The 13,415-nt window shown below is 67.5% G+C and overlaps 1 protein-coding gene across 1 annotated transcript; it reads left to right on the top strand.

Annotated features, from left to right (window-relative positions):
- Positions 1-1,162: 1,162 nt before the first annotated feature.
- Positions 1,163-12,914, top strand: HR (HR lysine demethylase and nuclear receptor corepressor). The gene is made up of 19 exons (XM_055696234.1): positions 1,163-1,268; positions 5,699-6,559; positions 7,239-8,106; positions 8,532-8,712; positions 9,129-9,358; positions 9,427-9,576; positions 9,667-9,753; positions 9,840-9,961; positions 10,130-10,208; positions 10,357-10,523; positions 10,651-10,857; positions 10,962-11,133; positions 11,288-11,363; positions 11,548-11,678; positions 11,780-11,887; positions 11,965-12,104; positions 12,186-12,353; positions 12,473-12,592; positions 12,674-12,914. Exons 2-19 carry the CDS (start codon positions 5,750-5,752, stop codon positions 12,734-12,736), a joined length of 3,879 nt encoding a protein of 1,292 aa, XP_055552209.1. The 5' UTR covers positions 1,163-1,268; positions 5,699-5,749; the 3' UTR covers positions 12,737-12,914.
- The last annotated feature ends 501 nt before the right edge of the window (positions 12,915-13,415 follow it).

Below are 13,415 nucleotides of genomic sequence, written 5' to 3'. Positions count from 1 at the left end.
TTGGTGAACTCCCTTCTCCCCACGCCAGGAGCCGTGCCGCCCCATCGCCCGCTGCCAGCCTGCCCAGCACCATGGCCGGCCGGCGGCTGGGCACCCCGGGGCACGGGCAGAAGAGGGGCCCAGGCTGAGGGCAGGAGACCCCCGGCTGCTCCCCCAGGTAGGTGCTGGGGGTACCTGGGTGAGCGGGCAGCAGGCAGCTGCCTGCCCTGCCTCTCCGGCACGCAGGTGGCAGAGGGCTGCCCGTGTCCCTGGCTGCCGTCCTAAGCCTTTGGGCCCCGGGGTAGAGCTTTTAATTACATCAAGGTATTTGAAGCTGGTTGCTGGCGCTGGGCTGGGTAAACAGGAGTCCCAGGCGGGGTGGGGGGGTGCCAAGGGGGTGGCACAGGACAGGCACTGTGCCCCCGCGCTGGGGCTTGCCTGGGACAGCTTGTCCTGCCTGTCCTCCCCCGGGATGGGAATGAGGGATGCGGGGAAAGGAACATCCAGCAGCTTCCAGTGCCGGGTCCTGCATCCCCCCTGAGCATCCCCCCGTCGTGTGTGGGGCGGGCATGGGGGCCACCGGCAAAGGTGGGTTGGCTGCGGGCAGCTGCGACGTCCCTTGGTCCCTTCTGATGGGGACGAGCTGCTTTGCTGTCTCCATCTCCTCACTCCATCCCCGCCTTCACCTCGAGGGCACACAGCACCCAAATCCCGTCCGGCGAAGGGGGTGACCCATGCCGCCCTCCCCTCTGCGGGCTGCAGGAAGGGCAGGGGGTGTCCGGGTGCAGCCCCCAGCTTGGGGAAAGCGGCTCATCTCTCCCCAGCAGCGAAGCAAGCGGGATTAGCGATGCTTACTCACCTCCCCGGAGGGAAAGCGGGAGATTAGGGCCGGGAGCAGCGTCCGACCCTGCGGCGGCGAGGCCGTACCGGCGGGGCGGCTGCCCAGGCCACGTACCGGCAGCCAGGGCTGGAGGGGAGCGCAGGCTGCCAGAGCAGTTGGGCTGTGGCCCTAATTCCCAGAAAGCTGCTCGTGTGGGAGTGAGTGTCCTCCCGTGCCCTCCGCTCCGCCGCAGCCTCCAGACTCCTGAAGGTTTGACGTGGTTTTTTTTTTTCCTTGGGTTTTTTTTTTCCTTTTTTTTTTTTTTTCCTTTTTTTTTTTTTCACCGGGTGCAGATTAGCAAAAGCTCTTGCGGCCATCGCGCCCGGTGCTGGGCAAGGGGGGGAACTGGGCTGCCTTCCTCTGCCTGCGTCCTCATCTTCCTCACCTGCGCCGCAGTGGAGGCAGGTAGGTGCGTGCAGGGCTCAGTGCCGGGACTGGGAGGAGGACTAAGGAGGAGGAGGAGGAGGAGGAGGAGGAAGGGCTGGGGCTCTGTGGATGCAGAGGAAGCTGGAGGGGGCTCTGGGCAAGCCGGAGAGTTCGTTTTGCGTAAGAAAAAACCTGGATTTCAGGCTGTTTTCCCAGCCAGAGGGGTGGCTTGTGTGTCTGGGGGCTGTAGAGCCATCCCTCGGGGTGCCAGGACAGGTGACGTGGGCACTGGGACAGGGCTGGCAGGCGCCTCGGCTGCCAGAGCATCAGCACTAAGAGGGGCTGTCGGGGTACCACTGAGCCTTTTGCACCGGGATCCCCCTCCTCAGTACTGGAGCATCCTGTGAGCCCCCTGCCCTGCACGGCCATGCATCCCCCCCATGGTCCCAGGGGACGCTGTGGGGACAGTGTCCCTCCACCCCACGTCCTTGTAGCGTCGCTCCCCATCCTCCGGCACCCAGCGGGGCAGGGATGCCAAGGTTTCTAATTTGGGCGCTTCCGGCCTCCCGTGGTGTCTTTCTGGCCAGCACTTGGCTCATGGGTGTTCGCGGTCCCTCTGCTCGCCCTTCGATTTAAGGGAAAAACCAGGGAGATTTGAGCTCTGTGGCCGGCTGTGCCAAGCCACCAAGGCAGAGCCCCCCCCCCCACCCACCCACCCACCATGGAGCAGGGGGGATTCTCCCAGCAAAGCCTGAGCTGGCACAACTCAAACCCAGCCCTGACCACCCCCCGGATTGCTCTGGGACCCTCCGTGGGTTGTGCCGGGACAGGCGGGGAGCGGAGGGACCCAGGCCGGAGCCTCTGTGCCGTAGGAGGCAGGCAGGGATCCCGCTCCTGGGGATGGGGTGGGACGATGGCCAAGCCCCAGAAGAGCTTGCCAGCAGCGTGGCTGCCCCACGAGGGGGTGTGCTGGCCCCGGGGGGCTTCACGAGGGCCTGAGGCTCCCGTGCACAGCTGGGACAGTGGAGCGTGGGGAGGGCACAGAGATGCTACCCCAGTGCAGGGTGGGAAATTCCCTCCAGCATCCCCCCCGCTCGTGCTCTTTGCCCTGCCCCAGCAAGGGCTGCTCCCTGGGGCCTGGCAGCAGCAGGGTGGTGTGTCCATCCCCCTCCCCACCTGACCCCTCCTCGGTCGCTCCCTCAGCACCACCACAACGGTCCCCATGGCTGTGGGCACCTGCCGACCCACCCGGCCGTGCCAGGATGCTGCAGACCCTTCCCCAGGGTTCCTCCCGGATGCCTGCTCCCCCCCTAGCCCTGCCGGAGCCATCATCCCTGGGGAGCGGAGGGAGGGAACGGGAAGAGAGTTTGTCTTTCAGCGCCTTCTCATCGAGTGAAGGCGCGGGCTCACCCACGCCCCAAGCCCTGTCTGGGTCCCCTCCCTGTTCCCTGGCACCCACTGGGTGCAGCGAGCAGCAGCCGGGCACCGTGTCCCCCCGAACCCTCCCCTCCACAGCGAGCGGGGCTCGAGGAGGGATCCCGCCATGGCTTCACCCACGCTGAGGGGGGATGGAGACCAGCACAATGCCCACCAGCATTGCAAAGGGACCCCAGCACCCCAAGCCACGGCCATGCCCTGGCCAGCAAGGGTTAACCATGGCTCCTCGCTCCCAGCGGGGCCAGACCGCAAGGAAGCTGCTGAGCTGTAACGAAGCCGAAGCAGTGGTCTGATGTTAATCACGCTGCTCGGCTCACGCAGGCCGTGGCCTGCCTTCGCCCCATCGCCCCATCGCCCCGTGCCCCCAGCCCCGCCAGCCTCCGGGTGCTGCGCCGTGCCGTGGTGCTGTGCCGTGGTGCCGTGCCGCGCCGGGGGAGGCTGTGCGGAGCGGCTGCGGTTTATGTAAGGCGTGCGAGCTGTGCGCAGGGTGTCCCTGGGACACACGTGCTCATACGTTACATAAACTCGCCCAGTGCTGCTGGCACCAGCCCCCATCCCTGTCCCTTACTGGGAGCCCAGAAATGGGGTGCCCACCTGGGGGGACCCACCTGACCTGTTGCCTCGGGCACCCGGCTGGAGCATCGCCCCCCCTCCCCCCCAGCGTGGGCAATGGGGTGGTGGGAGGGGGTGTTTGTGCTCAGTGTTGTCGTGCTGTTGGGAGGTACTGGTGCTCAGGGGGTGGGGGGGTGATGGTGCAGTGAGCACCCGCAGGGTGATGGGTCCCCGCTCTCACCCGGTGGGCTGTGGGGCAGGGGTTTGAGTGGTCACAGGTGCCCCTCAGTGGGACGGTGGCATCAGGATGCGATCGCAGCGGTGCTCCGTGTTAGCCCCTCGGCACCCCTTGGGTCACATCCTGCCCTGCAGCCGGGGAGGGAGGTAGAGGAGCTCTGCCTTCATCCCAGGCAGCCGGAGGAGGGATGGCAGTGGAGGGACAAGGCTCGGCTGTGAGCCAGAGTGACCCTGGACTGTAGCATGGGCAAAGTGGCAGCGCGGGTTGAGGCCAGCTCCTTGCCGTTTGGGCAAAACCAAAGGGGTTGTGAGCCCCCTCGGACCCCCAGCCCATGGTGTGGCTGTGCACTCTGTGCCAGGCATGCCACCTCCAGCCCTCCCAGCACTGGGACTGGGGCGCTTGGCCCATCCCAGTGTTTCTCCCATTCCAGTTTCGCCCGGAGCGGGCGGCCGGCGTCTTTCATTGGCGACGGGCGGCTCGGCCGCGTTGCTGAACAAAGGGTGCTTTCTTCGCACGGGGCAAAGCACACCTGCCCGCCTTGGCACGGCCGCTGCTGCCTGCGCCGGTGCCCCCGGGGTTGGGTGGCACCACCGGCACCGTGCCGGTTCCTGGGCGTCAGCAGCCGCCAGCAGCCCTCCTGCCTGCCCAGTCGCTGTGGGAGCTGGCGGAGGCTGCACGCTCGTGGGGAGCAGAGCCACCACCGCCGCCTCGTCCTGCCATCGCTCGCCCCAAGATGCTCAAGGCTGCCTAGAGCCGGGGGAAGGTCCTGCTCGCCACCGCTGCTGCTCCCCTGGGTGCCCATCTCCCTGACCCCCCCGCACACCGGGAGCCCCCGCTCATAGGACGATAGGCAGGAGGAGCACGGAGCCCCCCAGGCCAATGGATCAAAAACTCCAGCTCCAGAATTCAGAGAAGAACATCCCCAGGGCCGCCCGGGCGGCTTTCTGCCTCCTCCAGATCCCAGAGCCGGATCCCTTCAGCCTGTGGGTCTAGGTGCTCCCACCCACCCGGCTTTGCCTTTCTGGGACCTGGTGCCACCGGCAGAGACGCCCGCTTGTCCTCGCTGCCGCAGGGAGGGCGGCGGGGTCCCTGATGGACCCTCCAGGTAGCTGGCTGTGCTGTGGGATGGTGGGGATGCTCTCAGAGCGGCGGAACTGGCTTCTTGTGCTCTGGATGGGGTGCAGGGCAGGGGACGATGCTGCCCCCGGGGGAGTGGGGGGTGACCCTGGGGATGGCACGTGGTGGGGCAGCCTCGAGGCACTGGGAGGGAGCTGTGCTGGGAGCATCTTCCCAGGGTGGGGATGGGAGAGCCCGGCTGGGTCCCATGGCCCAGAGGGACAGGGTGGGTGTCCCTGCTTAGGTAGGGTGCCCCGGGGTGCTGGAGCGCGGGAACGGGGGCTTTGACCTCCCCTGGGCAGGGGGTGTGATGGGGTCAGGTGACTCTGAGGACACAAGCTCCTGTCCCCGGCACAGCTGGCTGCCTGGCAGTCCGGGTGGCTCCGTCCTGCCCCACGGCAGGGCTGCAATTCTGCAGCGGTGGCTTGGAGCGGAGTGACCCCACGCTTGTCCCCCTCGTCCCCTCTGGCTGTGGGGCAGGGGACAGGGGCTGGGCAGGGGACAGGGGCTGGGCTTTCCTCTGCTGGGAAGGGATGCGATCGCTGGCTGCTGCAAGGACTGGCTTTGAACCCGGCATCTGCGTGTGGCCTGGGTCCCAGCGGATCTCCCCAGGCATTTCTACCAGGAGGGGCCTCTGGGAGCTGGGAGCTCCCCCCTCGCTGCAAGCCCTCCTGGGAAGCGCAGCCCAGCCCTGGCCGGAGGCAAATACCTGCGTGGGGCAAGGCCTCCCCACGCTGGGTGCCAGCAGCCGGGCATGTGGCCAGGCTGGGTGCGGAGGGACGGGTGGGCACGAGGTGCGTCCCGGCCGCCAGCCCTGCCAGGCTGGGTGCAGGAGGGCCAGGATGGGATGGGGACCCACGCTCCAGCCACGTGCCCTGCCGCATCGTGCATCCTGCTGGATGCCATGGGGTGTGGGAGCCCGGGATCCCCTCGCTGTGCCAGGGAACCTCCCACCTAGCAGGGGAAGATGGAGCTGGGGGGTTACAAGCAGCCCCTCCAGCACCAACACCACCATCTCCGTGCCTCAGTTTCCCCCTTATTGCAACCTGTGTACAGCTGCCCCGGCAGCATTCAGGGAGGGTCCAGTGCAGTGTGACATGCCCTGCTGATGCCCTGCTCCCTGCCTGTAGGGTCCGGCCAGCCCAGGACGGCGCTGAGCACCACATGAGCGGCGGAGCAGCATGGCCAGCGACACGAAGATGGGGGAGACCGCGCAGCGGTGGAGGAGAGCCCAGGACACAGCACAGGACACCCAGGGGATGGAGAGCAGCGGGATGGTCTTGCCCCGAAGCACAGCTGCTGAGCACATAGCTGCAGGCTACCCGGAGCCTGGCAAGCTGAACTACGGAACGGAGAAGGGGTGTCCCTGGAGGGGCTCCGAGGGATGCTTGGGGCCAGGCCGGGAGCTTGCTGGTGGCCAGCTGGGCTGCCCCTACCCACTGGCCCCACCGTGCCTGCAGGATGCTTTGTGCCGCCCCAAGGATGGAGCCGAGCTCCCTCCACTGCTGCCCCCAAGGAACGGGCAGCCCAAGGCGGGCTGGGCTGAGCCCTGCAAGGAGCGCACAGGACCACGGTGGGCTGAGGCCGTGCTGGCCCCCCTGGCCCTCTACAGCCACGCGTACCACCGCTACCCCCTGGCCTTCCCGGGCTTGGACACCCAGTGCCCCAGCACCACCGGCAAGCCCCGTGTCGCTGCAGGGGATGGGGCCGGTGACCCACTGTCCTTCCGCCACTGCCCGTTCCTCGTGGAGGCCAAGCACAGCCCTTTCCTCCTGTCCTCGCTGCTGCCCACTGGACCCCCAGCTGACCCCCCGTTTGGTGGCAGCGGGCCGGAGGGACCAGGGACAATGGGTGATGGGCGCTTCGCCGGCGTGGACTGGCGCCTGGGCTCCTACGCACCCACTTGGGCTCAGCCCCTCTACCTGGGGCTCCCACCAAGGTGCAAGGCAGCTCCAGCCCCCTTCGACGGCTGCTCCAGCTCAGGGAAGAAGGTAGGCAACTCCGGATGGCTGTGCCGGTGCCTGGCTCCGATGGTGGTACCGGAGTGGGGATCTCGGGGCTCAGCTCCCCGCTGCACCCCAGCTCCCTTGGGTGATGGGGAGCTCCAGCCTCGGCTGAACCCAGCTGGGAACGGTGGGTTGCGAAAGGTGATGCTGGCACCCACGCCCAGGGCAGGTCTGGGCTGTACCAGTGCTGGCGACCCACAGCAGGATGCAGCCCCTCACTTACTTGCTCCTGCAGCTTGGTGGGGGGTCCCAGCCTCCCCAAGGGATGGGGCAATGCGTCCCAGGAGGATGACGCTCTCCTCCCCAGCGCAGCCCCGTGGCGTGATGCAAGCCCCCGGGCTGAGTCACGGCAGCAGGAGCCGCGGCACGGAGGCGGCGGGAGGCAGAGCTGCCAGCCGTGGGTGCGCCCGTCGCACCCCGTGCCACTGCGGCTCCCCATTCCTTTCCCACGCGGGCAGGAGCAACACGGGCACCCCACGGGCTCGGCCATCTGGGGCTGGAAAGCACCAGGCAGCTGCCCAGCTCTGGAGGGTGGTGGGGGAAACTGAGGCAGGGCCACGGGGTGCTCCCCATCACCGCCTCTCAGTGATGTGGGTGATGGAGGCAGAGGTGGAGACCCGCATCTGGGGGGACACCAGCCCTGACAGCTTCTGCTCCCCTCCAGGAGTTTTACCCGAAGAAAGAGCCCGGCTTCCACCCCCCGGCCAAGGACCAAGCGCCATCGCAGCCGCTGGGCAAGAGCCAGGCAGGGCAGGATGGAGACAGGGAGGGGGAGCTGGCAGTGCCGGAGCTACCGGGAGCCCCGTGGAGGGATGGCCGAGCTGGGGGCAGCTCGGTGGTACCCACTCCCCATGCCCACACGCCTCCCCCCAGCGCCAGCCTCCCCCTCTTCCTCCTGCAGCCTGGCGCGGCGGGGGGCTGCAGGGGCCCCTGGCTGGGCACAGGACCACACACCGCCGATTTCCCCCTGGAGCCGGGGCCAGGCCGGCCCTCTGAGCCCAAAGACAAGCACCTGGCATACCAAAGCCACCAGCCCAGCTCACCGCTGGGGCCGGGGGAGCCCGACCCATCGTCTCCACTCGTGGATGGGCGCTACCCGCCAGCCCTTGCCAAGCCGGAGCCACCCCCGGCTTGCCTTTGCACCACATCGGGCTGCGAAGGGTGCCCGGGGGTGGGTTGTGAGGCTCTCGGCTCCTTCGAGCCCACCCTGGGCATCCCCGGGGGCCATTTTCCATGCCCACCCAGCAACCACACCAAGCTGAAGAAGACCTGGCTGACGCGGCACTCAGAGCAGTCGCTGCCACGCTGCAAGGCGCCCCGGCGGGACGGTGGCTCCGAGGCAGCCGGTGAGGGCAAGCGCTCGGCCAAGCGCCCGCACGGCACCGCCGACGGACCCTGCGCTGCCAGCGAGGGTGCCAGGGCTGCCAAGAGGGGCACGAAGGCCACCGAGCACATGGCCATGGTGTGCCCGGGTGAGGGCACGGAGAGCAGAGGGGACCCGGAGGAGCGGAGGATGGAGCTGGGAGAGGGAGGTAAGGCAGTGGGGTTCACGGTGGGGCTGGGGCGGTGGCAGCACCCGATCCCTGGGGGTTTTGCATCCTGGTTCCTATGACATGAGCTGTGGACATGTGGGGGCTGGGAAATCTGCTCCACTCGGGTTTTCCCCAGCACAGTTGGGGCTGGCAGCAGCTCCCAGGGTGGGGACATATAGAAATGCCCCTTTGGGATAGCGCAGCATCCGTGGGTGTGATGCCCAGGGGGTGGCAAGTGCTGATGCTGGGTCGGAGCCCTCCTCAGGGAGGTGCTGGCATCTCAGCCCTGACCTCTGCAGATCCCCAGCCCTACTTTCCAGCCCTACTTTCTGGCCCAGTTTCCAGCCCCCGCCGTGGTGTTCCAGTCCCTCCTGACTGGTGTGTCCCCATGTGCCGTGTCCCAAAGCACCTCCTGTCTCCCCCAGACCCACCGAGCCATGCTGGCCCGGAGCCGTGGTGCCTGCAGAGTGTGCCCTGCACTGCCCTGCCTGAGAGCATCCCGCGGTGCTGTGCCTGCGCTGCCCGGGCCGTGGGGCACCCCGAAGCTGAGGAGGAGGAGGAGGAAGATTCCCCTGAGAGCACCTGCAGATTGCTGCACTTCCGCAGGTGAGCCTGGGGCTCCCGGAGAGCTCAGAGCCCTGCCCGGGGTGGGAGGCTCCTTGCAGCTCATGTCAGGGTGCAGGGAGCATCCCCTTCCATCACCCTGCTTTGAGCATCCTCTCCTGTCACCCTGCTTTGAGCATCCTCTCCCATCACCCCCCCTTTAGAGCATCCTCTCCTGTCACCCGGCTTTTGAGCATCATCTCCCATCACCCCATTTTAGAGCATCCTCTCCTGTCACCCTGCCTTGGAGCATCCCCTCCCATCACCCGACTTTTGAACATCCTCTCCTGTCACCCCATTTTAGAGCATCCTCTCCTGTCACCCTGCTTTGGAGCATCCTCTCCCATCACCCGGCTTTTGAGCATCCTCTCCCATCATCCCACTTCGGAGCATCCCCTCCTGTTCCCTCCGCCCTGCAGGTTCGCCTTTGGGGATGGCGGGGAGCTGAGCGTTGATGGCTTCTTCACGCTGGGGGAGGCGGAGGGGGAGATGCTGCAGCTGGAGGCGGCTGGCCCTGAGCGAGGGAGCAGGAGCGCGGGGAGCAGCCTCTGCCTGGCCAAGTACCTGTTGGGGGTCCTGGGGGACCCCTTCTGCGAGGCCGTCCGCAGGGACAGGGACACATGGCCAGGAGGCCCCGGCAGGCCTGAAGGTAAGCCAGGATGAGGGTGGGGGTGACACGGGGGGCAGCAGGGAGGCTGAGGGCTGTGTTTCACACAGGGGTGACAGCCTGGAGGCGGAGGGAAGGAGCCCCCCAGCTCTGCGACGCCTGCCAGCGCAGCTTCTTCAACTCCCACTGGAGCTGCACCAGATGTGGCTTCCAGCTGTGCCCCGACTGCCACCGCAGCAGGCGGGAGGCTGACAGCCACGGTACGGAGATGGGGGGAGGGGGCTTGCTAAGAGGGTGTCAGCTTGGATGGGGGCTTGGTAGGGACGAACGCATCCCTTTTTCTGACGCAGAGGATCTGGTGTGGCTGCCCGAGTGCATCCCCGGGCAAGACCACCCCCTGGCATCCCTCATCCCCACGCAGTTCATCCCCACCTGTGGTGAGTGTGTGTCCCCCCCCTGACCCCAAGACCCCCCCTCCTGCCTGCTGCCCGGGGCTGATCCGCCTGCCTCCATCTGTCCCCAGTCCTGACCCGGCTCTGGAAGCTGCTGCACGAGGTCCGGGTCAAGTTCAGCATCGAGTCGCACTGTCCCTGCAGGGAGGGGGCTGGGGAGCACAGCCTGGCAGAGCCCCCCGGGAGCAGGCAGGTATGGGGGATTTGTGCACTGCGGGGGGGAAAAGGGGTGCTGGTGTACCCCAACCCCTGCAACAGTGTGCTGGCGGGGGGGTTGTGCATGATGCTAGGGAGGGGACCTGCCCTGGGGAGGGGGCATGTGGCTTCCTCCTGTCTGCCCACATGGACCGGGGTGTTTCAGGAGCTGCCGGGGGTCGCGGTGCCCATCCTCCCACCCAGCAGCGATGCCCAAGCCGACACCTCCCAGCCCATCAAAGAAGGTAGGGCCAGCTGTGGCCCCCCCGCTGCGGGGACAGCCCTGCTCCGGGGGGGTCAGGGATGCTGCACCGCATCCCCTATGGGATAACAGGTTGGGGGGTGAGAGGTGGAGGAGGATGCGGGCAGCCCTGACCCCTTTCTCCCCTCCAGCAGAGAGCCCCGAGGGGGGGCCACCATCACCGGGCCAACCCCCTCCCCGGGGGGCCGTGCAGACCACCACCCTCTGTGACCTCCTCGCCTCCACCGCTGTCAAGCTGTGCCTGGGGCAGGATGGGGTGCGCATGGCCTTCGCCCCCGTCTCGCCTGCCTTGCCCAGCGTGAGTCCCAGGGTGGGCAGGGCACCCCTCCTCCATGCTATCCCCCCCCCCCATTCAACCCTCAGCAGGGCTAGAGGGGGCAGGGTGGGCTGATGGGGCTCCCCCTTTGCATCCCCCCCAACCCCAGGACAACCGCCTGACCAGCATCCTGGACAGCATCATCGCCCGCGTGGTGGAGAGGAAGATCCAGGAGAGGCAGGCGGGGGGCGAGCTGAGCCCCCCCGGGCCCCCCGCCTCCCACTGCATCCTGGCACCCAGTGGGCTGCTCTGGCTGCACGACCCCAGTCACACCAGCAACTACAAGCTCTTCCAGGAGCACTGGCGGCAGGGCCAGGTGAGCCCCCCCAGCCTCCCTAGGGATGTGTGGCGGCACCATAGAGCCCCCCCCGTGACCCACAGCACCCCCCCGCCCTGCTGAGCCCCCGCTGCCCCCGGCAGCCCGTCCTTGTTTCAGGGCTGCAGAAGAGGCTGGAGGGGCGGCTGTGGGGGCCTGAATCCTTCCGCCCAGCCCGGGGGGAGCAGGCGGTGGAGGCGGTGAACCTGCGGGTACCAGCGAGCCGTGTCAGGATGAGCAGCCAGGAGTTTTGGGATGGCTTCACCGCCAGCACAGGTAAGGGGGCAATGAGTTTGTGAGGTCCCAAGTGTTATTCTGGGGTGTAAGGGGGGGGGGGAGTGAGCCAGGCTGTGCATCCCTCCCTGCTCAGGGTGTGCCCATCGGCATGATGCCCACATCCCTGTGTGTGATGCCATGCTCCCTCCTGCAGCATCCCCGGAGATGGAGCAGGGTGGCAGGGACTTGCTGAAGCTGGAGAGTGGCTTTGGGGACATGGAGCTGTGCCGGTAGGTGATGGCAGTGGCTTCACCAGGGTGGGTACCCCCCTCCCACGCAGCCTGGTGCCCCCTCCCCTTGCCAGCAGGATGCATGCCGGTGTGGGATGCAGCGAGCAGGGCTGGGGGCGGTGGGGAGGCTCTGCCAGCACCATTAGCCGGTGCCACGGCATCGAGCACCATGCCTGTGCCACAGGGCTGCCAACCTGAGTGCCAGCCTGCCTCTGCCGGAGTACTGCGGGCCCGCTGGCCGCCTCAACCTGGCTACCTACCTGCGTGGCCAACGGGGCCGGCGCTGGCTGCGCCCGCGTGTCTGCGTGGCTTACGGTGAGTGCCTCCTGGCAGCACCCTGGTGCCCAGGACAGGGGGGTGAGCTGGGCTCCACGGTGATGCTCACCCCTCGATCACCACCCTGCCCCCACTTGCAGGCGTGCAGCCCCAGGACCGGACCATTGGGACCAAAAACCTGATGGTGGAGGCGGCCGACTCCATCAGCATCCTGGTGCACGCTGCAGCACGGCTGCCGGCACGGCAGGGTAAAGTGGGAGCATGGGGGGGTCCCTTCATGCCAGCCCCCTGCCCCGGCTCTCCCTGAGCACCCCTCTGCCCACAGACATGCTCCTGCAGGCTGATGCGGATGGAGTGGATGCGCTGCTGAAGGAGCGGCTCTGGGATGCTGGCAGCCGGCCTGGTGCCCTGTGGCACATCTTCCGTGCCGAGGATGCTGGCCGCATCCAGGATTTCTTGCAGAAGGTGGGTGCCATCACTCCCTGGCACACCCCCAGCCCCCCTGCCCCCAGGCCCCTGCCTTGGCTCACCCCCGGCCCCCCACAGACCCGTGAGGACCAAGGGCAGGAGGGGACAGCCACAGCGGAGCCCCCCGGCCGCTACTTGGACCTCTCACTGCGGAGGCGGCTGCGTGAGGAGTGCGGGGTGAGCGGCTGGACCCTCCTCCAGTTCCTGGGGGATGCGGTGCTGGTCCCTGCCGGGGCTCCCCACCAGGTAGGCAGCTCTGCAACCCCCCCGGGCGCAGCTATTTGGGGTGCAGCTGTGCCAAAGCCCCCTGGGGAAACTGAGGCATGGCCGAGCCCCAGTCCCTGATGCCACCATGCCACCGGCAGGTGCAGACCCTCACCAGCATCATCAGCGTGGAGCAGCGTTTCCTCTCACCGGAGAACGCCACCCGCCTCCGGCACCACAGCACCGATCCCCTTGGGGCCGCACGCCAGCTCCGTGCCCAGGTGGGTGGGTGGGTGGTGGGCTGTGCGAGGGTCCCGGTGTGGGGTGAGCCGTGCTGACCCCTCCTCTTTGCACCCTTGCAGCTGGACGGCATGATTTTCTCCGCTGTGCGGGAGGCTGTGGGCGTCCTGCGAGGCTGCAAGTGAGGTGGCCACGACACGCTGGAAGGATGCTTGAGCAAAGCCAGCGCTGGTGGCCACGGCCACAAAGAGCCGGGCCCGGGCATCTCTCGCTTGGTGCTTTGCTCCGCCACCGCCCAGGGTGGCTCGGTGCGGGGCAGCTGGGGAATAAAGTGTCTGCAGCGTGCCGGGGCCGCCGGCACCACCAGCACCCGCCTCAGCATCTCTTTCCCGCTCAGCAGCAGCCCTTGCATCCTCATCCGCCAGCAGGGATGCTCCGGGGGCCTGGGGATGGGGTAGGGGGGCAGAGCTGGGGTCCAGCAGGGTGGCATGGGGCACTGCCAGCCCTTGGCAGCTGGCTGAGGCCACTGGTGAGATGAGTTTGGCAGGGTCTCTGTGCTGGCAGCCTCATGGAGAACTGGAAAACATCTGACAGCACAGCTCGGTGTTGCCCAGGGGTTTGGGGTCCCTGGCTGCAGCTCCATCCTGCCACCAGCCCAAAGGTCTGTTCCAAGGATGGAAGCAGCCCCGTCCATGGAGCCCTGTGCTCCGAGCACCAGGTGCAATGGGATCGCTCTGCTCTGCCCAGGATTGCTGCCTGGGGCAACCCTGCACCCCGCTAAGGATAATGGGGGAAAATGGGGCACCCCCCTGCGCACAGTGCCCCACTGATGGTGAATGGGGCCTCGGTGCCAGCTGCACCGTG

This window comes from Falco cherrug, chromosome 18 (genome assembly GCF_023634085.1).
Source record: "Falco cherrug isolate bFalChe1 chromosome 18, bFalChe1.pri, whole genome shotgun sequence".
Classification (NCBI taxonomy): Eukaryota; Metazoa; Chordata; class Aves; order Falconiformes; family Falconidae; genus Falco; species Falco cherrug.
This window is presented reverse-complemented; position numbering and strand designations above follow the sequence as displayed.